The following is a 22114-nucleotide window of genomic DNA, read 5'->3' on the forward strand; positions in this document are numbered from 1 at the left end:
GCCTGAATGCCAAGCGTCCCCATCCAAGCTGGCAGAGCTTGAGAGGATCTGCAGAAAAGAATGGGAGAAACTCCCCAAATACAGGTGTGCCAAGCTTGTAGTGTCATATCCAAGAAGACTCAAGGCTGTAATTGCTGCCAAAGGTGCTTCAACAAAGTACTGAGTAAAGGGTCTGAATACTTATATATTTTTATAATACTATATATTTTTTTGTCTAAAATGTCTAAAAACCTGTTTTTGCTTTGTCATTGTGGGGTATTTTGTGTAGATTGATGAGGGGAAACAACTATTTAATACATTTTAGAATAAGTCTGTAACGTAACAAAATGTGGAAAAAGTCAAGGGGTCTGAATACTTCCCGAAGGCACTGTATAAAAAAGCTACTAAAATTCAATAGCTCAGAGGGTAGGGACACTTAGCACACCCTTTGGTTATCTGAAAAAGTGTTTAATTTAATTTTAGCTTAATTTAGCTTAATGTGTTAGTTATTAGTTTTTACTTAGAGTTTCATTAGGTTGTCGGCTTCCTATTTCGCAACAAAGCCTCCTTCACTCGTGCTGCCAAACATACCCTCGTAAAACTGACTATCCTACAGATCCTTGACTTTGGCGATGTCATTTACAAAATAGCCTCCAACACTCTACTCAGAAAATTGGATGCAGTCTATCACAGTGCCATCCGTTGTGTCACCAAAGCCCCATATACTACCCACCACTGCGACCTGTATGCTCTTGTTGGCTGGTCCTCGCTACATATTCGTCTTTGCTAGGTAAAGCTCCGCCTTATCGCAGATCACTGGTCACCATAGCAACACCCACCCATAGCAAGTGCTCCAGCAGGTATATTTCACTGGTCATCCCCAAAGCCAACACCTACTTTGGCCGCCTTTCCTACCAGTTCTCTGCTGCCAATGACTGGAACGAATTGCAAAAATCACTGAAGTTTGAGACTAATATCTCCCTCACTAACTTTAAGCATCAGCTGTCAGAGCAGCCCATCTGCTGTACATCTGCTGTACACAGCCCATCTGTAAATAGCTCATCCAACTACCTACCTCATCCCCACATTTGTTTTTGTTTTTCTGCTCTTTTTGCACACCAGTATTTCTACTTGCACATCCTCATCTGCACATCTATCACTCCAGTGTTAATTGCTAAATCGTAATTACTTGCCACTCTGGCCTATTTATTGCCTTCCCTCCTTACTTCATTTGCACACATTGTACACATATTTTCCTATTGTGTTTTTGACTGTACATTTGTTTATCCCATGTGTAACTCTGTGTTGTTGTTTTTGTCGCACTGCTTTGCTTTATCTTGGCCAGGTCGCAGTCGTAAATGAGAACTTGTTCTCAACTGGCCTACCTGGTTAAATAAAGGTGAAATTAAAAAATAAGAAAATTCTGCTCTTGTGTAAGGGGTGCATAACTGGTGGCAGTGAAGTCAGATGCAGGAGAGCAGAACTGGGTAATAACCGGAGTAGTTTAATATATATATATATAAATAACCACCGGCATCCAGAATAATAAAGAATGGGTACAAAACCCGTTGCGCACCAGACAACAATGTGCACAAGCACCTACAACAAACAATACCACACAAAGACATGGGGGGAACAGAGGGTTAAATACACAACACGTAATGAGGGAATGAAAACCAGGTGTGGGAGAAAACAAGATAAAACAAATGGAAAATGAAAAATGGATCGGCGATGGCTAGAAGACCGGTGACGTCGACTGCCGAACGCCGCCCGAACAAGGAGAGGAACCGACTTCGGCAGAAGTCGTGACTTCTTGCTTCAGTTGTTCATGCGTTTTGGTGTACGTCATGTATCTCAGACCAGAGGGCAGGCTCTGGAAGAAGCCACACATATTGTCAACTCAGTCCCCTGCTATTTGTTTTGCTTTCTTCCTTGCCTGTGTGTGATACAGCCTCGAAAGGCCTGAGCGCCGCTGCCCTCAAACAGCAGAGCCCATACTGACTACCTTCCTCAGCTTCATGTAACAGGTGGTACTGTAGGTGTATGTGGCAATGTGGTAGGCGTAACAGCTCCGCAGGATTGTGGGAACTACGTCGAGGTGCCTCAGTTTCCATAGCAGGCAAGTGTAAAATGTATTGTGTTTTAAGTGAAGTTGATGCTTCTGTCTGTAATAGTCCACAAGTAATTGAAATTGCTGATCCTCTCTACCTGTTCTCAATTGAGGGTCAGCTGAGGTAAGGAAATCAGCCCTCTTTCTGAAGTCAAAGAGGACCTCCGTTGCTTTCTCCACACGGTGATTTGCAAGGTTCCCCACCCCTTGGTTGCAACCCTTCTAACAGAACAGGTCTGTGGGAGCTGAGTGAAAATGGAGGAAAAATACACTTTCTAGGAGGACCTTTCAGCCTTTCACTCCCTCCTCTCTACCTTCTCTTCCTCTGTATCTGCTGATATGCCACTTTCTATCACTCTTAATTTCAAGCTACTGCCTCTGACCCTAGGAAACTATTTTCCACCTTCTCCTCCCTCCCTTTTCCACCTTCTCCTCCCTCCAGCCACTCAAGCATAGACTGTTCATTGTCAACAACTTTGAAAAGAAGATTGATGACATCCGCTCCTCATTCACTCAGCATACTGAATCCACTGGTCCCACCTACACAGAACTACCCTACGTTTTGACCTCTTTCTCCCTTCTCTCCCCAGATTAAATCCTGAGACTCGTGAAGTCCCGCTGCCCGACAACCTGCCCGCTCAACCCCATCCCCTCCTCCCTTCTTCAGACCATCTCTAAACCTCTAATCTCTAATCTCACCCTCTCAAGGACTAGGCATCTCAGACTCTGCACACTCTTGGATTGCATCCTACCCTGCAGGGCACTCCTACCAGGTGATGTGGAGAAGATTGATGTCTGCACAACGTACTCTCACTACTGGAGGCAGTGCTCAGTTCTAGGCCCTTCTCCTTTTCTCTATGTACACCCAGTCACTCAGCTCTGTCGTATCCTCACATGGTCTCTCCTATCATTGCTTTGCAGATGACACTAAACTACTTTTCTCCTTCTCCCCTTCTGACACCCAGTTGGCGACACGCATATCTGCGTGCCTGGCAAAATCTCAGCTTGGATGTCGGCCCACCACCTCAAGCTCAACCTTGACCAGACGGAGCTGCTCTTCCTCGAGGTCTTGAGGTAAGGTCTGACAACTCCACGGTGTCCCCCTCCCAGAGTGCATAGAACCTTGGCGTGACCCTGGACAACACCCTGTCATTCTCTGCGAACGTCAAAGCAGTGACTCGCTCTTGCAGGTTCATGCTCTACAACATCCGTAGAGTACTTGCTCAGCCCAGTTCTTGCTCAGCCCAGTAAAAGCTCTTGTCTGTCCTGGCACCCCAATGGTGGAAGCAGCTTCCCCCTGAAGCTTGGACAGCAGAGTACCGGCCCATCTTCCGAAAACATCTGAAACCCTACCTCTTCAAACAGTATCTTAAATAATCCCACAGCACCCCCCCCCTGCACCCCTCCTTTCGTGAACTAACACTCACTCTTAATTTCCGCCCCCCCCCAATAGCACTGAATTTGTTGATAGCTACTTTAATTCGGAAAAATGTACTTACTATGACGGAGATATGTGGTTGTCCCACCTAGATATCTTAAGATGAATGCACTAACTGCAAGTCGCTTTGGATAAGAGTGTCTGCTACATAACTAAAATGTAAAATAAACCATGTTAAATTGGAAACCTGACTCAGTCATCTCCACCTCTGTCCTAACTTACACCTCAAGTCCAGTGGAGGCTGGTGGGGGGAGCTGTACGAGGACGGGCTCATTGTAATGGCTAGAATGGGATAAATGGAAGGTTAAACATGTGGTTTCTATATGTTTGATGTGTTTGATAACGTTCCATTTATTCCATTCCAGCCATTACAATGAGCCTGCCCTCCTATAGCTCTTCCCACCAGCCTCCACTGCTCAAGTCTGTAGCTTGCCAGCACTATTACCTTTTTCTGTCATCCTTCAATAACTGTTTGGATAAATCTGGATGTTCTTTGGCATCAAATACAATTTCTTTGGATCACTAGAAAGAAAGAATATGAATCTATTCCCACCGGTGAAATCATGGGACACATTTATCATCACAACATTACAAACTTCTGGAGTCTATGGAGTCCAGACTAATAGAAGAGATGAAGCACAATGCCTTTCATATTCAAATTATGGAAGGTCTTAAAAGACAAATATACCACTAGAAATGTAAAATATTCAATTTAACAAAACATTTGACAAACTATGACATAATTCCAGCAACACACTGAACACATCACAACACATCACAGAAACTGAATGGCAACACATCACAGGAACTGGATGGTAATGGTTTATGGTTGAACACTCTTTGGAAAAAATGTGCTATGTAGAACATATTACTTCTGCTTGTCCCCATAGAGGAACCACATTTGGTGCTAGGTATAAACCTTTGCAAAGGGTTCTACCTAGAAACGAGAATGTGTAACAATATAAAACAAATAGATCAATCAATCACTGTTGTACTGTGTGTGTGTGTGTGTGTGTGTGTGTGTGTGTGTGTGTGTGTGTGTGTGTGTGTGTGTGTGTGTGTGTGTGTGTGTGTGTGTGTGTGTGTGTGTGTGTGTGTGTGTGTGTGTGTGTGTGTGTGTGTGGTGTGTGTGTGTGTGTTTGTGTGTGTGTGTGTGTGTGTGCATGTGTAAGGAGAAACAGAGAGATAGAGGAGGTTCAGAGGGTGCATGCCTAAGATCACACAATACACCAGAAAGGACAGACTGACCCGAGCCCAAGTATGCAGAACAGATACTTGGGACTGATTGGGCAACACTGTGGCCCTGTCCAAAATTACTCCTGGACAGGGCCAATCAGGCAGGATAAACACCACCCACTTTGCCAAAGCTCAGCACCCACACCATTCAAGGGAAATCAACAGACCACTAAATTAATGCCATGAGAAATGGTTGAGTATAGCCAATGGAGATCTCCCACACTAGCCCTAGAGGGAGCAAAACCGGACAGGAAGATTACGTCAGTGACTCAAGGTTGAGACCCAGTCTGCTTCTCTCACATGGATCGGCAGACCATTCCATAACAGAGGGGCTCTATAGTAGAAATCCCTGCCTCCAGCTGTTTCCTTTGAAATATAGGGACAATAAGGAGGCCTTCTTCTTGTGACCGTACACGTACGTACATTATGTATGGCAGCAGCAGGAGCAAGTCCATGCAATGCTTTGTAGGTTGACAGTAAAACCTTGAAATCAGCCCTAGCCTTAACAGCAATCCAGTGTAGAGAGGTTGGCACTGGAGTAATATGATCAAATGTGGAGTGGAGGGTAACATAGGTGTTGCCAGAAAATATGGTTTGTGATTCTGGTTTTAAATATGCAACTGAGGTGATGGATGTCCCAGGAGTTTCAGAAGAGTGCAGCTGAGCTGAAGGCACTGAAGACACGGTCTCCAGTGGCGAGGAGTCTGGTGTTGGTGGTGATAAGGAAGCCAGAGTCAAATGACTCAGTGACAGGGGATTTGGGATTGCAGCATTTCAGAAAGGTAAAGAAGAGCTAGGTCATGGAGAGACTTGTAGGTGAGCAGTGGAGTTGGTGGAAAGTAGATGTGATGGATTCTCAGATGTTGGTGCGGATGTAGGAACGTTTCGGTTTCCAGTGGTGTGAAATGAAGGATCCAAGGATAGAGCGAACAACGATGCTCTTTTGAAAGTTTAACAGCCTTCAGACAATGTGCACAATGGTGAGAAGTAGCATACAGCCTGCCTGCAAAGTTCTCCAATGGTCCTCAGTCTTACTTTATGCCATAACATCAGATAAGGACCCAGAAGGTGAACACTGTCTATTCCCCTCCCCCTGCCAGTCCATCAGAATGGCTGCAAACAGATCGAGCCATAACGGTAACACCAAAATGGTTTACCCTTCAGGGTGAGCACTGAAGCAACAGAATTCTGAACATATTGAAGAGGGTTGACAGAGAGACTATAGAGATGAGCATTATATAGAAGAGGGTTGACAGAGAGGCTATAGAGATGAGCATTATATAGAAGAGGATTGACAGAGAGGCTATAGAGATGAGGGTTGACAGAGAGGCTATGGAGATGAGGGTTGACAGAGAGGCTATAGAGATGAGGGTTGACAGAGAGGCTATAGAGATGAGGGTTGACAGAGAGGCTATGGAGATGAGCGTTGCAGTAGTCCAGGTAAGAGGTGACATTCTGACAAACTGTTCAACACAATACTATTCAGAATGCCCAAAACCTGGCAGTCCAACTTTGAAGGAAGTGCTATTCTTGTGTGAAACTAAGAAAGTTTTGGGAATTTTATTAGGATCCCCATTAACAAAAATATAAATGTAACATGTAAAGTGTTGGTCCCATGTTTCATGAGCTGAAATAAAATATTCCAGAAATGTTCCATACGCATAAAAAGCTTATTTCACTCCTATTTTGTGCAGAAATGTGTTTATATCCCTGTTAGGGAGCATTTTTCCTTGGCCAAGATAATCCATCCACCTGACAGGTGTGGTATATCAAGAAGCTGATTAAACAACATGATCATTACACAGGTGCACCTTGTGCTGGGGACAATAAAAGGCCACAGTTATGTCACACAACACAATGTCACAGATGTCTCAAGTTTTGAGGGAGCGTGCAATTGGCATGCTGACTACAGGAATGTCCACCAGAGCTGTTGCCAGATAATTAAATGTTAATTTCTCTACCATAAGCCACCTCCAATGTCTTTTTTGAGATTTTGGCAGTACGTCCAACCAGCCTCAGAAACCGCAGACAATGTGTAAACATGCCAGCACAGGACCACATCCAGCTTCTTCACCTGCGGAATCGTCTGAGACCAGCCACCCAGACAGCTGATGAAACTGAGGAGTATTTCTGTCTATAATAAAGCCCTTTTGTGGGGAAAAACTCATTCTTATTGGCTGGGCCTGGCTCCCCAGTGGGTGGGCCTGGCTCCTAAGTGGGTGGCTGCGCCCCTTCCCAGTCATGTAAAATCCATAGATTAGTGCCTAATGAACTGTAACTCAGTAACGTTTTTGAAATTGTTGCATGATACGTTTATGTGGCAGGTCATTGGCAAAAATAGAAAATAGAAGAGGGCCAAGAGAGCTGCTCTGCGGTACAACACACTTGACATATTTAACATTAAAGAAGCGTCCATTAAAGAAAACACTCTGTGTTGTATTAGATAGATAGCTCTGAATCGACTATATGGCAGAGGTTGAATAGCCATAACACATATGTTTTTTCAACAACAGGTCAATAATATCAAAGGCTGCATTGAAATCTAACAGTACAGCTCCCACAATATTTTTATTGTCCATTTTTTTCAACCTATCATCAGTCATTTGTGTCAGTGCAAGTACATGCTGAGTGCCCTTCTCTATAAACATTCTGAAAGTCTGTTGCTAATTTGTTTAAATATAAATAGCATTGTATTTGTTCAAACACAATTTTTTCCAACAGTTTGCTAAAGAGCTGGCCGCAAGTTGATAGGTCAAGGATGGAGGTGGGCATGACTTAAAAAATGGCAGAGTAATACAAAAAAATGATGATCAGTCAAAATGACTGCTTTAATGATTCTAGTGTTAAATGCTCAGGCTGTTTCTAGGCCTGACAGTCAGGCCTAGAACCAGTAAAGCACGCTTTACCATTCTTGGGTAGCTGAATGACTTTGGATTCCCTCCAGGCCTGATGACAAACAATTTCCTCTAGGCTCAGATGAATATACAGTATATCCTGTCTAGCCCCAGCGTTCCGCTAGCGGAACTCCTCCCACATTCCACTGAAAAGGCAGAGCGCGAAATTCAAAAAATATTTTTGAGAAATATTTAACTTTCACACACTAACAAGTCCAATACAGCAAATGAAAGATACACATCTTGTGAATCCAGTCAACATGTCCGATTTTTTAAATGTTTTACAACGAAAACACCACATATATTTCACCACCAAATACAAAAAAGGACAGACATTTTTCACAGCACAGGTAGCATGCACAAAGCCAACCTAACTAACCAAGAACCAACCAAACTAACCAAGAAACAACTTCATCAGATGACAGTCTTATAACATGTTATACAATAAATCTATGTTTTGTTCGAAAAATGTGCATATTTGAGGTATAAAATCAGTTTTACATTGCAGCTACCATCACAGCTACCGTCAGAAATAGCACCGAAGCAGCCAGAGTAATTACAGACACCAACGTGAAATACCTAAATACTCATCATAAAACATTTCTGAAAAATACATGGTGTACAGCAAATGAAAGATAGGCATCTTGTGATTCCAGACAATATTTCCGATTTCTTAAGTGTTTTACAGCGAAAACACAATATAGCATTATATTAGCTTACCACAATAGCCAGAAACACAAGCCATTTACCAGCAGCAAAAGTTAGCGATCGTAACAAACCAGCAAAAGATATATAATTTTTGACTAACATCAAGGATGGAGGTGGGCATGACTTAAAAAATGCCCACTAAGCTTCATCAGATGACAGTCCTATAACATCAGGTTATACATACACTTATGTTTTGTTCGAAAATGTGCATATTTAGAGCTGAAATCAGTGGTTATACATTGTGCTAACGTAGCATCTTTTTCCCACAAYGTCCGGAWWTTTTTCTGMCACTCACATATTCTGACCAAATAACTATTCATAAACATTACTAAAAAATACATGTTGTATAGGAAATGATAGATACACTAGTTCTTAATGCAATCGCCGTGTTAGAATTCTAAAAATAACTTCATTATGACATCCAGCTTAGTTATAGCGAGAGAGTGCCCAAAATCTGGGCGCAAACTACTAGTACAACATGTTCGACAGATATATGAAATAGCATCATAAAATGGGTCCTACTTTTGATGATCTTCCATCAGAATGTTGTACAAGGGGTCCTTTGTCCAGAACAAACGTTGTTTGGATTTAGAATGTCCTCTTCTCCAGTCAATTAGCACGGAAAGCTAGCAAAGTGGCGCGAAGCTCTCCTTCCTGAACAAACGCAACACGCCTAACGTCCCGAAAAAATTTCAATAATCTAATAAAACTATATTGAAAAAACATACTTTACGATGATATTGTCACATGTATCAAATAAAATCAAAGCCGGAGATATTAGTCGTCTATAACGACAGCTTTACAGAAGGCAATACCAGGTCACTTCTCGCGCGTTCCAGAAAACAGGAAATTGAGGTCACGTCTTGCCAAGAGCTTTTATTCGACCTCAGATGATGTTATACACTCCATTTCTTCTCTCACTGCCTGTTGACATCTAGTGGAAGGCGTATGAAGTGCATGTATACTAATAAATATCAAGCACATTTATAGGCAGGCCCTAGAACAGAGCATCGATTTCAGATTTTCCACTTCCTGTCAGGAAGTTTGCTGCAAAATGAGTTCTGTTTTACTCACAGATATAATTCAAACGGTTTTAGAAACTTGAGAGTGTTTTCTATCCAATAGTAATAATAATATGCATATTGTACGAGCAAGAATAGAGTACGAGGCCGTTTAAATTGGGCACGATTTTCCCCCAAAGTGTAATTAGCGCCCTCTATCCTCAACAGGATATAACAGATAGGAGTGGCTATAGAGTCAGCTACCATCCTCAGTAGCTTTCCATCTAAGTTGTCAATGCAAGGAGGTTTGTCATTATTGATTGTTAACAACAATTTTCCCACCTCTCCAAAACTAACTTTTCAAAATGTAAACTTACAAAGATTTTCTTTCATTTTGTTTTTTTTATGCATGAATACGATTGCTCACTGTTAGTTGTTGGCATTTCCTGACTAAGTTTGCCAATGAAGTAATCATAAACTTTATTGGCAACATCAAATGGTTTTGTGATAAATAAGCCATCTGATGTTGGGAAAGAGCTCTCAAGGTAAGAATTTCACTGTACTCTTTCTCACCTGTTATATACTGTGCACGTGGCAAATAAACGTTGAAACTGTAAGTGTAGTTTGTGTGTGCGTTCGTTTGTGTCTGTTTGTGAGAGAGAGAGCATTTTATAAACGGTATGTCAGATGAGCTCCCAGCATGACAGGTGCTACCACAACACTCCCGTCCAATGACGATGGCCCGAGGAAAACAATGTCTTGGTGCTTGTAACAACATGACTTTTCAACTGATCCCTTTAAATGAACACTGGCTATTTCTAGGCCTGACTGCGTCCCAGATATCTCTCACGAAGAATCCCATTGGTTTCCTCACTCAAAGATGTAGGTCATTTTTTAGGGTTAGGGTTGTGGTTGAGAGTTAGGGTCGAAACGGGATGTGGACATGAAGCTAGGGTTAGGGTAAGGGTTAGGGTTGTAATGAGGCTAGGGTTAGGGTTGAAACGGGAGGAGGACATGATGCTAGGGTTAGGGTTAGACAAAGCAGTATTATGGCGTATCCAAAGGTCAAACATGTAAATCAAGGTTTGATCTCTGCTGAGTAGAGGTGGTTCTCCTCTTTCTTCAAACTAGGGCCATTGTTCTAGAGATGATGTTATAATTAGAAAAACTGTATTATCCACACAATGTGCATATCTTTTCATTGACAGGCAGCAGTGGGTGACAATAAGTAGCTCAGACACGGCCCGTCCCCTCGTCCCTTTTGTGGTGAGTTTAGTAATGGCGCCCATATGAGGACCTAATTACCGGCTCGGCAGGCCCCGCAACAAAGTCGCTCTTGTTATGCCATCATCCAATTCGCACAATCAGATTTCGCAAAAAGGGAACTAATCTCATTCCTTCACATGCCATTACCTTAATCTGAGAACCTCGTGCCTGTTCTACAGACAGACAGGATTTGCTGTGTCCCCGTCCAGATGAGAGAATGATTTTCATTTAGCGAGAGAGCGAGAGTGAGAGAGAGAGACTCACTAACTAAAGAGGCTCCAGCAAGCAGGCATCGCCCAGGCTCACACAGACAAGTCTTTAACTGTCAGTCTGCATTCCGACTCTAAATTTGACCAGGTTTGAAGAGGCGTACTTCGGGGCTGAAACTTTGGCCAAAACAAAAAGCTAAATGTAAACAATACTGATGTATCCAGCAGATGCAGCAGGGTTTACTGATGTTGAATTTATTCACATAGCGTAATGTGTCATCTGTTGTGTGGTAGAGTGGTAAGGGCTGTTGATGGTAAGGATACATTTTTAGAGTAAATCAAACCTTACTGGTTTTGATACTGTAAATTCTTTCACACGAATGTACTGGAAGGGAACACAACTTCTGTGATGGTAGGAATAATACCTTAAGAATTGAAAACAATTTGTTTTCTAAAATCCATTCTATTAATACTTTTTACTTACTCATTCTGTTTTTCTCCCTCATTCACTGGCTCAGCAGCCAAGGTTCATAGTTACATTGTGTAATACTGCCATCTGTTGGCATGTGTGCATCCATACTATACAATTTGATTAATAGACATGAACACTGTATGCAATCTATGTATCGACATTTATGTGCAATCATCAACATTTGAGATACTTGATATTGTGTTTCTGTAATTAGATTGTCACTATGGCTGTGCTTTTTTAATTTATCTAGGCAAGTCAGTTAAGAACCAATTCTTATTTTAACTGAAGGCAGATTGACAGATTTTTACCTTGTCAGCTCGGGGATTTGATCTTGCAACCTTTCGGTTACTAGTCCAACACTCTAACCACTAGGCTACCTGCCACTTTAGTATTATGAGAAAGGGAAAAGGGGAATATGGAGCAGAACAGGATGGGGGAAATATGACAGTATCGCTCTTATTTTCTTAGAATTGAAAATTAAATGAATATATTTTTGTTAGTTCGCTGCATCTGAATGGAGTTTCAAAGATCGTGTGGCAATACAATTGTTTTATTTGAGACCAAAAAAGATTGAGCTTTTATTTGAAAGTTGATTGAATTAATACATTTCTCTCTCTCTCCCCTGGAAGCAAGGCCATCCTCGTTTAGGGATCATACTCTGGAGCTGTTTCTTAGCCTATGGTTTTGTGAAATTAAGTTTTATTGTTTAGATTTTTTTCTCCTTTTTAGGCCTGAGAGGACTGTTGCTATCTCCAACATGCATTACGTTAAAAATAAACCAATCTACTGTGTGTCCCTCTGCTGTCGGGTTTTTGTACATACCTGTATGACCCACTCCACAGCAGATTCACTTGCTGGAAACCGGAAGGGCAACATAGACCCTTATTCACTGCCCAGAGAATAATAAAATACAAAACATTTCTATTTGTAATACTCGTTTCGTGTGTCACTTATGGGATATGCCTAGGAGTGTTCTAAGCTTGAGGTATCCAATCACACAGCGTCTTTTGGAGACAGACCGGTCGACTTGCAGCTTCATTAAATAGTACCCGCAAAACACCAGTCTCAACGTCAACAGTGACGAGGCGACTCCGGGATGCTGGCCTCCTAGGCAGAGTTGCAATGAAAAAGCCATATCTCAGACTGGCCTATAAAAAGAAAGGATTAAGACGGGCAAGAGAACACAGACACTGGACAGAGGAACTCTGCCTAGAAGGCCAGCATCCAGGAGTCGCCTCTTCACTGTTGACGTTGAGACTGGTGTTTTGTGGGGACTATTTAATGAAGCTTCCAGTTGAGGACTTGTGAGGCGTCTGAAACTCTCATGTACTTGCTCTCTTGCTCAGTTGGGCACCGGGGCCTCCCACTCCTCTTTCTATTCTGGTTAGAGACAGTTTGCGCTGTTATGTGAAGGGAGTAGTACACAGCGTTGTATGAGATCTTCAGTTTCTTGGCAATTTCTCGCATGGAATAGCCTTCATTCCTCAGAACAAGAATAGACTAATGTGTTTCAGAATAAAGTTATTTGTTTCTGGCCATTTTGAGCCTGTAATCAAACCCACAAATGCTCTCCAGATACTCAACTAGTCTAAAGAAGGCCAGTTTTATTGCTTCTTTAATCAGAACAACAGTTTTCAGCTGTGCTAACATAATTGCAAAAGGGTTTTCTAATGATCAATTAGCCTTTTTAAAATGATAAACTTGGATTAGCTAACACAATGTGCCATTGGAACACAGGAGTGATGGTTGCTGATAACGGGCCTATGTAGATATTCCATTAAAAACCAACAATTTCCAGCTACAATAGTCATTTACAACATTAACAATGTCTACATTGTATTTCTGATCAATTTGATGTTATTTTAATGGACAAAACAATTAGCTTTTATTTAAAAAACAAGGACATTTGTAAGTGACCCCAAACTTTTGAACGGTAGTGTATGTATATTGACGCAACACACTTTCACACTCTTCACATAAGCTGCTGCCACTCTGTCTATTATCTATCCTGATTGACATGTACATTTTCCCTCATACCCCTGCAAATTGATTCTGTACCGGTATTCCTTGTATAGTCTTGTTATTCTTATTTTATTGTTACTATTTGTTTTTTGATTTGTATAAATTGTTCTTACTTTTTACCTCTGCATTGTTGGGAAAGGGCTTGTAAGTAGGCATTTCACGGTAAGGTCTACACCTGTTGTATTGGAAAGCATTGTGACAAATAACATTTTATTTGATTCCCCCCACTCTGGACAGAGTAAGGAAACATATCTTTTGGCCCAGGGGAACAGGAAGATTTCCCTCCTTCACCAAGTATCCATGATCCTCTGGGGCCTGGCCTGGTGGTAGTATAAATCTGAGTGTGATAGGCTTGCCTCTCAGAGTCATTGAGACTATCCAGAGTGCAAGGGCCCCTTCTATGCTCTCACTGTATGCAAGCAAGTTATGCGTTTTTTGTGAGAAGTGGTGTGAACAAAAACTGTTAAACACTTAAGTGCCCTTTCAGCCGCTATCTCAGCCTGTCATATAGGCATTGACTATAACACAGTAGGGAAACAGCCTCTGGTCTGTTGTTTCATGTAGGGAGCGTGTCACGTATTACGAGTCTCCAAGCCTTTTGCCCCGTCCTGGGACCTGTCTATTGTGCTTGAAGCAAATTTCTCAGCAATTTTGAGCCTCTGGAAAGCGTTGAAATATCTCTCCTTCAAGATGGGTTTGCTGATCGCCTCAGTCCACCATTTGTACCAACAGTTTCCTCCGGGGTTCTCCAATGTACTGTTGTTACCCAGCCCCACCTTTATACCTCAGGTCAGTGGCAATTACAATTGTCTTGCCCTAGAGCTTACAGCATTCCACTCGCCACCATTTACTTCTACAGAAGAAGGGTGTCTCCACCATTTGTGTTCAGTACGTGCTTTGTACATATGCTTGGATGGAATGAGAGCATGGCGCAAGAGTGACCAACTCTTCCTGGGTGCCCCCCTGCCAGGGTAGGCCCCTCTCTAATCTACGGCTGTCCCATTGAATAGTGGAGGCTATTATATTGACTTGTAATAGCAAGGGTTTACAGCTCCCCGAGGGCTCATTCCAACAGAGGTATGGCTATCTCTTGGGCACTGTACAAAAGGCATCTCTTTACAAGAGATTTGCAAGGTGGTATTTGGGCCACCCCTCATACTTTAATGAGGTTTCACCGACTGGACGTCACTGCACCTTCATTGTTGCATACTATCCTCAGCGTCGGATCCTCTGAGGGCTGATGCTGTCGAAACTACTCTGGCTTCGGAGAGCATGTCTGCTTTACGGGAGTCGGCCGTATCCCATAAGTGACACATCGAAACGAATATTAGAAATAGAACTTTGAGTTACTTGCAAGGATGCTCGAGAATGACCAGTTGGCTGGCGAGTGGCTCCTTTTACGGAGGAGAGGGGTTCACCTCATTCACCACTCGACCAGTCTGTCTCCAACAGACGCTGTGTGATTGGATACTTCAAGCTTGTGACACGCCCCCTAGGAGTATCCCATAAGTGACATATCTCACTCGTATTCTCATAGAACCGGGGTTACGCACGTAACCAAAATGTGTTCCTATTCCAGTATGTCATTGCTATGAAAATGTGGAAGGGGATTTCAAGAGACAATTTACCTAGCCTTACTGTTGATGCACTGATTGTAGGTATTATATTGCTTTTAACATTCATTAAAGAGTCTATACAGAACATTTGCCTCATGTATTTCACACAGTAGCTGTCATCCTGACATTTAATGAAATTAAATTGAAAAAAATTCACCACCACTTGGAAATATGTAGATCAGTGTTTCTCAAGCTCCGGCTCGTGGGACGTTGCCGACTGGTCCCTGAGATGGTTTAAAGGTGACTTGAAAGGGAACCAGTGATGTAATGCTTGCTCTCATTTCGTTGTGTGTTATCATAAACAGCTAGTTTTGAAAAAAAAGACGTGTCACATCTCAGTGGTTTTGAAATATGTATTGTTTAATCACATTGGAAATAAAATAAATTGTTTTGTGCAGTGAACAAAAATAAGAAATATAAAGCCTCTCAAAAGATACACATTTGCTTGCTGCTTTTGTTTGCTTTTATTTACATTAGTCCTCGCTTTATGGAGTAGGAGTAGGCCTAGTATGTTAGTAGAGACCTATAGTGATGGACACAGGATTGAGATATCATCTGTATTGGCAGGACACCGAGGAAACATCAATAATAATGCGACAACAGAGAGCACATATGGTCACATATCCACAGAACGTATAGTGTCTTTCTTTCTCTTCCTGGGGTTGGTTCAGTACAATGTACTCCGCTTCAATATGTACGGCCTCCGAGCTTTGGTGTTTTTCACCTGCCTCTTAAAAATATACGGTGATTTCCTTTTGAGCGGGTTGTCACTGTTTTGATCGGCGTCTAAGTTCTCTCGTGAGTCGTCAAGCACCTGTAAAGAAAGACAGAATAAGCCACTCCCGAGACTCTTCTGTGGTGCATAATGCCATGAAAACAAATGTATTCCTTATAGATTGACCTAAAAAACAAACACAATATATGAAGTGAGCTGATATAAAAGATACCAGAAATTTTCCATTCACACAAAAAGCTTATTTCTCTCAAATTGTGTGCATAAATTTGTTTTCATCCCTGTCAGTGAGAATTTCTCTTTTGACAAGATAATCCATCCACCTGACAGGTGTGGCATATCAATAATCTGATTAAACAGCATGATCATTACACAGGTGCACCTTGTGCTGGGGACAATGAAAGGCCACTCTTAAATGTGCAGTTTTGTCACACAACACAATGCCATAGATGTCTCAAGTTTTGAGGGGGAGTGTAATTGGCATGATGACTGCAGGAATGTCCACCAGAGCTGTTGCCAGATGATTTTATGTTCATTTCTCTACCATAAACCACCTCCAATGTCGTTTTAGAGAATTTGGTAGTACATCCGACTGGCCTCACAACCGCAGACCATGTGTATGGCGTAATTTTCTGATGTCAACGTTGTGAACAGAGTGCCCCATGGTGGCGGTGGGGTTATGGTATGGTCAGGCAAAAGCTACGGACACCGAACACGATTGCATTATATCGATGGCAATTTGAATGCACAAAAATACCCTGACAAGATCCTGAGGCCCATAGATTAGGGTCTAATTTATTTATTTCAATTGATTGATTTAGTCATATGAACTGTAAATCAGTAAAATCTTTGAAATTGTTGCATGTTGCGTTTATATTTTTGTTCTGTACATGTTCCATATATAGCACCCTATGCAGCTGTGTGTTAGACCTAGATCAATCAGATTCAGCGTTAACCGCTGATGTTTTGGCAGTGTCAGAGGTATAGCTGCGTTGGAGCTGTCAAATCGGTGAGCAGCTGCTCTTGATCATTGTCATGAAACTACACCTGTCACACTCGCTTTAGGTACTCGCGGGGCAAACAGTGCCCCTCTGTCTTTGTATGTGTAGCCCATGTATCTGATGCTGTCTGGCCAAAAAGAGTATGACATGTCACATAATTTTTTTTACCAGAATGAGAATGTGGCTATATAGAAATAATATTGAGGTGTTGATTACATCTCACATTCCAGTGTTCAGACTTGCAAACAAGGCTGCATTGGATTTCTCGTAATGTGACTCCGTGCAACTAATGGCAATGTACTTATGCATTAGGTATAATGACAGGGACCGCTTGTGGATTTGACAACTCTAACGCAGTTCCACCTCCGACACTGTGAAAGACAACTGCTATGACGATGTGGCTAAAGCATATCTGTTTAAATAGAGCCCTTAAACAAGTGTTTCGTGTGTTGTTCCATGCATGATAAAGCAAGTACTAATCTGTATAGCCAGGCTAAAGAGTCTACCATGATGTGTGTGGCCCTGTTTTTGTGTTTTTGTGTGGGTATGAGATGCTTCTCCCTGTAGACCACACTTTTGCCCCAACTAACACCAACACCCCAACTGACTCCAACAATCAACTAATCATGATCTTCAGTTTAGAATGCAATTAGTTTAATCAGCTGTACTTGCTAGGGACGGGGGGGAAAGTTTGACACCACTCCGCCTCTGAGGAGGTGCCCATCCCTGCTGTAGACTAAGGGCTTGATGCAATCAGATTCGCTTCAGCCAACATCCGCATAGCGGTTGTTTTGACGGTGTAGGAGGTGGAACTGCGTTAGACTTGTCAAATCCACAAGTGGCTCCCGGCAGTATAGTGTAGCTAAAGTAGACATTGCCATTGGCTGCACTGAGTCGCATTAACAGAAATCCCACGCAGCCTTGTTCACGAGTTCAAACACCGGAATGTGAGATGCAATCTACACCTCGATTCGGAAGGCAGAAATCCTCATTATTTAGTTGAATGATTTTTGGATTTCGGCATCATTATTTCTATATGGCCGACACTTTCTCATTCTGAACTTTTACATGAGTGGGGTGGTTGTGACTTCACGAAAATGATAGCAAGAGCAGCTGCTCACCCATTTGACGGTGCCAACGCAGTTCCAACTCCGCCAAAACATCTGCAATGCAGGTGTCTGCTCTCGCCGGTCAACGCTTGATCTGATTGAATCTAGGCCCTGGAGTGCTTATCCCTGTGCGTGTTTACCGTGTGTGCGTTTGTGTGACTCACTCGAAATGTATATGTCTGCATGACAGATTTTGGATTCAAATGTGAGAATTGCTCTCCGTGCATCAGCGTCTGTTTTTGTAGGTGTCGGTGTGTGCATCCTTTTCTGTGTGTCCCAGTGTATGTATGTATGCATGAATCCAAATATGGGTGTCCCTCACCTCTCGGGGCTGCAGCACTCTGCAGATCTGCTGTAGGTCTAGAAGCTTGTCCAGGGGCTCAGGAAGGGAGGCCAGTCTCTCCCACAGCTCCTCCTCAGAGTTATACTCCTCCTGTTCTCTCCACGACAGGCTGTTCATCAGGCTGTTCACCATCCTGCACACATTCACCAGGGACACACGCCAGTAGGGGGCGCCCTGTTTCATCTAGGAGGAGCATATAAATAAATACTAGGACTACGACATACATAAAGACTTACATGTGTGTGTGCATGCGTGTGTGCATAGGTGTGCTTTGCCTTTGCACTCTCTCATGGATCAGTCAGATCTAACTAGCTTCAATCCTGCTGTATCATAATCTCGTTTGAGTGTGTGGTTTTGGATGGTGCGAGGCCCCTATCGGTGCCCGTTGGGGCCTCTGTGCGTGGGCCGACTCGTTAACACAGCACAGCCCAGACTCCCTCCCGGGTGTCACTGAGTCGTAAAAGGAACAAAAGATTGGTGCTTCTAAATCACTTTAAATCCCATCTCAGCTATCATCTTTTCTTTATGGATGGCAAAGGAAACACTTTTATTTTCTGCATCTCCTTTGTTGAGTTGTTAGATATTACATATGGATTTGGAGGCCATGGGGGAGAAATGTCACAGAGTGGATTATTTTGTACTGAGCAGACTGAGGATAAACCACAGAAAGGACGTCTTAGCCTGTTGGATACTCCTGTGAGTTCCTTACAATATTGACATTTAGAAAACCCTACCGCCCTCAAATACAAATGAGCTCTTGTTTACTTCCAAATGAACAGTTTGATAAGACACTGAGTGTTGAGAGGAGAGGTTGGTACACTTTTAATTGTGCAGAAAGGTCACTTCACATTACAGTTTGATGTAGCTCCTTCTTTCCCCAGTGTGTTCTCTCTCATTGTCAGTTAATTATTGAGGGACTGAGGGACGGAAAATCCTTTTTATGGAGCAGTCCAATAATGCCAGCATCCAGAGTAGAGGGACGAACTGCCATTTCAAGTAGCCCCTGTCCCCACTATTGAATTGTCTGTAGCTTGGCTCATGACAGCTCTGGGTGGCCAGATTAGTTACTGGCTAGATTTCAACATCAGACATTTTTAAGACAGTGACTACTGGTATATCCAGAATTTGGAAAAATGTAATTGATCTCACCTTACCAATTGATTTAGTCATCATTCTGTGTTCTAATTCCATTATTTTCGATGAAGAAAATCAAGTGCTGGCATATGCATATGCATGCAGCAGTTATAAATAGACCTGACAGATACTTCATGAAGTAACAAAACTGTTGTTTCACAGCCTGCAAACAAGCGTCATTGAAACAACAGTCAACCTATTCCAACATTAGGAAACGGATCCCCCACCCACCCATGTATTTCTGTAATCTGTGTGTGAAAGAAAAAAGGGAAAGACAAAGCCACAAGTGTCTACTACAACACTGCCTCTCCAGTGTCTTCTAATCTAGAGCACTCTATCAGTCATCTGGCGACATACGATTACAATCAGCCCCCCCCAAGGAACCCTTGGAACATCATCAGCGATAAATCACAGAGCTTATTTGTCAAAGTCGTGTCTCAGTGTGTCCCTCTCATCTCCATTCGTTTATCAGACAGAGTGGGGAGGAGGGAGTAGGGATTGAGAGAGAGAGAGTATGTGTTTGTGTGCGTGTCACGCGTGCGTGTGTGTTGTGTGCTCATGTGCAAACGTATGTGAGTGTGAGTGGTTGTGTGTGTGTGTTGTTGTGTGTGGTGTTGTGTGTGTGGTTGTGTGTTTGTGTGTGTGTTGTGTGGGTGTGTTGGTGTGTGTGGCTACAAGAATGTTGCTGGTGTGTGTTTTGGCCGCGCGGCGCTACGTTGCTGTCAGGACCATCTGAATGGTATTAACTCAGGTAATCAGTCTCCAGGCTCCACTAGTTCCAGTTCTATCTACTTCATTTCCTCTTGCCTGTCAACGGAGTATCTCGCGCGATAAATGGTCATATATAAAATTTTAAATAGCAATTATGTTATACCTAAATTATTTCATTTTGAAACCTTTATAGTTCCTGTGCGTGAGCGTGTATGCATGTGTGAGTTGAAAAGTGATGAAGTGATTAGAAAAAGTGATTTTAAAAGCTTTATTGATTATTGATTGTTCTAGATGGAACATTGTGTTCATCTCAAAGACCGTATATCTTAACACTAACCCAGAAACCTGTGAAAACTATGAACAAATAGAGTCCATAATGAGCCAATTCAATTGGAACAAAAACCGAGAGAGAAAGAGGACGTATCCAGGCTCCATAAAAGAGCACCTGCACTACGGGGGCACTAACTGCGCACGGGCACACACACACACACACATACACACACACACCTCAGATCTGACAGGTGCAAAGAGGAAGCAGTACAGTACCTTTGAAGTAAAGAGACTGCTCAATAGGTCCTCTTCTATCGCCCGCTGTTCTTGGTCAACATCTGTCAGATAGACACAAAACAAGAGTTGTAACACAGGTTTATCATAGTGCAGGTATAAAGGTATTATACAGGTAGGTATATAATAATAAAAAATACAACTCCAATTCTGAAGTAACCATTTCAGTAAAAACGTGGTTTCTATCACCTGGGTTTTTCTAGCATAGTCTACAACAGATTTATCCAACTTAATTGATCCGTTTGGTGGCAATTTAGCCCTCGTAGACTATTCCTAACGAGCTGCTTTAAAGACTATTAATGTTCTGTTAGAGCCTGATCCATTGTGACCCATCAAACCTCGGCAAAAGGTAGAGTAAAGCTCAAGCAAAAACAGCTCGACTTAACAAATGTTTTTACATTCCATTTTGGAGCGTGTCACAGAGTTCAGATAACCAAATCGTGCTTAGATGTCAAAATTGATGTTGAATCAAATCCCTTTTGCTCCTTAAGCCAGGAAGTCAAGGCTTTTTGGGGCGCAGCTAGATCCATTCACCCCTTTCCATCACCCACATCCCACAGCAACATCTACATAACAGTTTGTTTCTCTGACGGAGATAAGTGCTTAATAAGCTCAAGCGAACAGTGTGATGTCCTGGAGCGCTTCAGTTGGCTTCCCCACACCTGAGTCACCTAGGCTAGGGCATTGATTAAACAATTAGATGGATACATTGTGCTGTGCTAGAACAGAGGTATGCACACACCCCGTAGCTCTGCAGGTCTACCCTACTAGAGCTTTGCACAAGAAATATCTCAGAGCAGTTATGCCTTCTTGATAGGAATATGTGGGTAGTCAATGTATGTGAATAAATAAGATAAATACCTGGGTAATCAATGGATGTGAATAGATAAGATAACTAAAGTGTGCGTGGTGAAATCCACCTGTTGCAAAAGTATGTTTCAGATGAGAGTAATTCAGTTGGTCCCTCGTCTCTGAGACCATTTCCTGTTCTTTCAAGGTAAAATCCAACTTAATCAGTTGACAATGCAACCAAAATAATACCCAGTGAGGTTGCAAATGAGTTAACAATCAAAAGGAAAGTATGTGAAAGGATGCCCGTGCTTACCTGAACATAATACGCCACACGTCAAACAGAGGAGAAGCACACACGGCAGCTGTGCCTGCATCTTCGTACAAATCCCACGCTCTGAATCCACCTAGCTAAGCAGGACCCAAGTCCATAGGGTTAGGGGTCAAATGCAGAAAGAGAGAGAAACAGAGAAGTCGGAGGTGGAGAAGGAATGTACTCAGTCTGTTTGTCCTTGTCTTCTCTTCTTCCTGTCAGTGACAGTGTCTGCCTGTGTCCTCTTGGCTTTAGATAGAGTGAATGAAGTGAAGAGCAGTGGGCTTCATTCTCTCTGTATATAAGAGGTAGAATGATGTCACAGGACCACTCTCCCACCCCCCTCTCTCTCTCATCCCCTCTCCCCCTCACCCTCTACCCACAAGCGCCTGTGCTGTGTCATCGTGACATCATACATCACCCCCCATCACACATCAAGGTTTTGCGTCATACAACTTTTAGATGT

The 22114-nt window shown here is 42.6% G+C and overlaps 1 protein-coding gene across 1 annotated transcript; it reads right to left on the bottom strand.

The window, feature by feature from the left end:
- Positions 1 to 15315: 15315 nt before the first annotated feature.
- On the bottom strand, positions 15316 to 21905 carry LOC111952238 (neurotensin/neuromedin N-like). Its single transcript, XM_023970784.2, has 4 exons — positions 21652 to 21905; positions 20529 to 20590; positions 18117 to 18320; positions 15316 to 15765 (listed from the first exon to the last, which is right to left on the bottom strand). The coding sequence occupies exons 1-4, from the start codon at positions 21710 to 21712 to the stop codon at positions 15619 to 15621; spliced, it is 474 nt and encodes a 157-aa protein (XP_023826552.2). The 5' UTR covers positions 21713 to 21905; the 3' UTR covers positions 15316 to 15618.
- Positions 21906 to 22114: the final 209 nt, after the last annotated feature.

This window comes from Salvelinus sp. IW2-2015, linkage group LG26 (assembly GCF_002910315.2).
Source record: "Salvelinus sp. IW2-2015 linkage group LG26, ASM291031v2, whole genome shotgun sequence".
In the NCBI taxonomy this organism is placed as follows: domain Eukaryota; kingdom Metazoa; phylum Chordata; class Actinopteri; order Salmoniformes; family Salmonidae; genus Salvelinus; species Salvelinus sp. IW2-2015.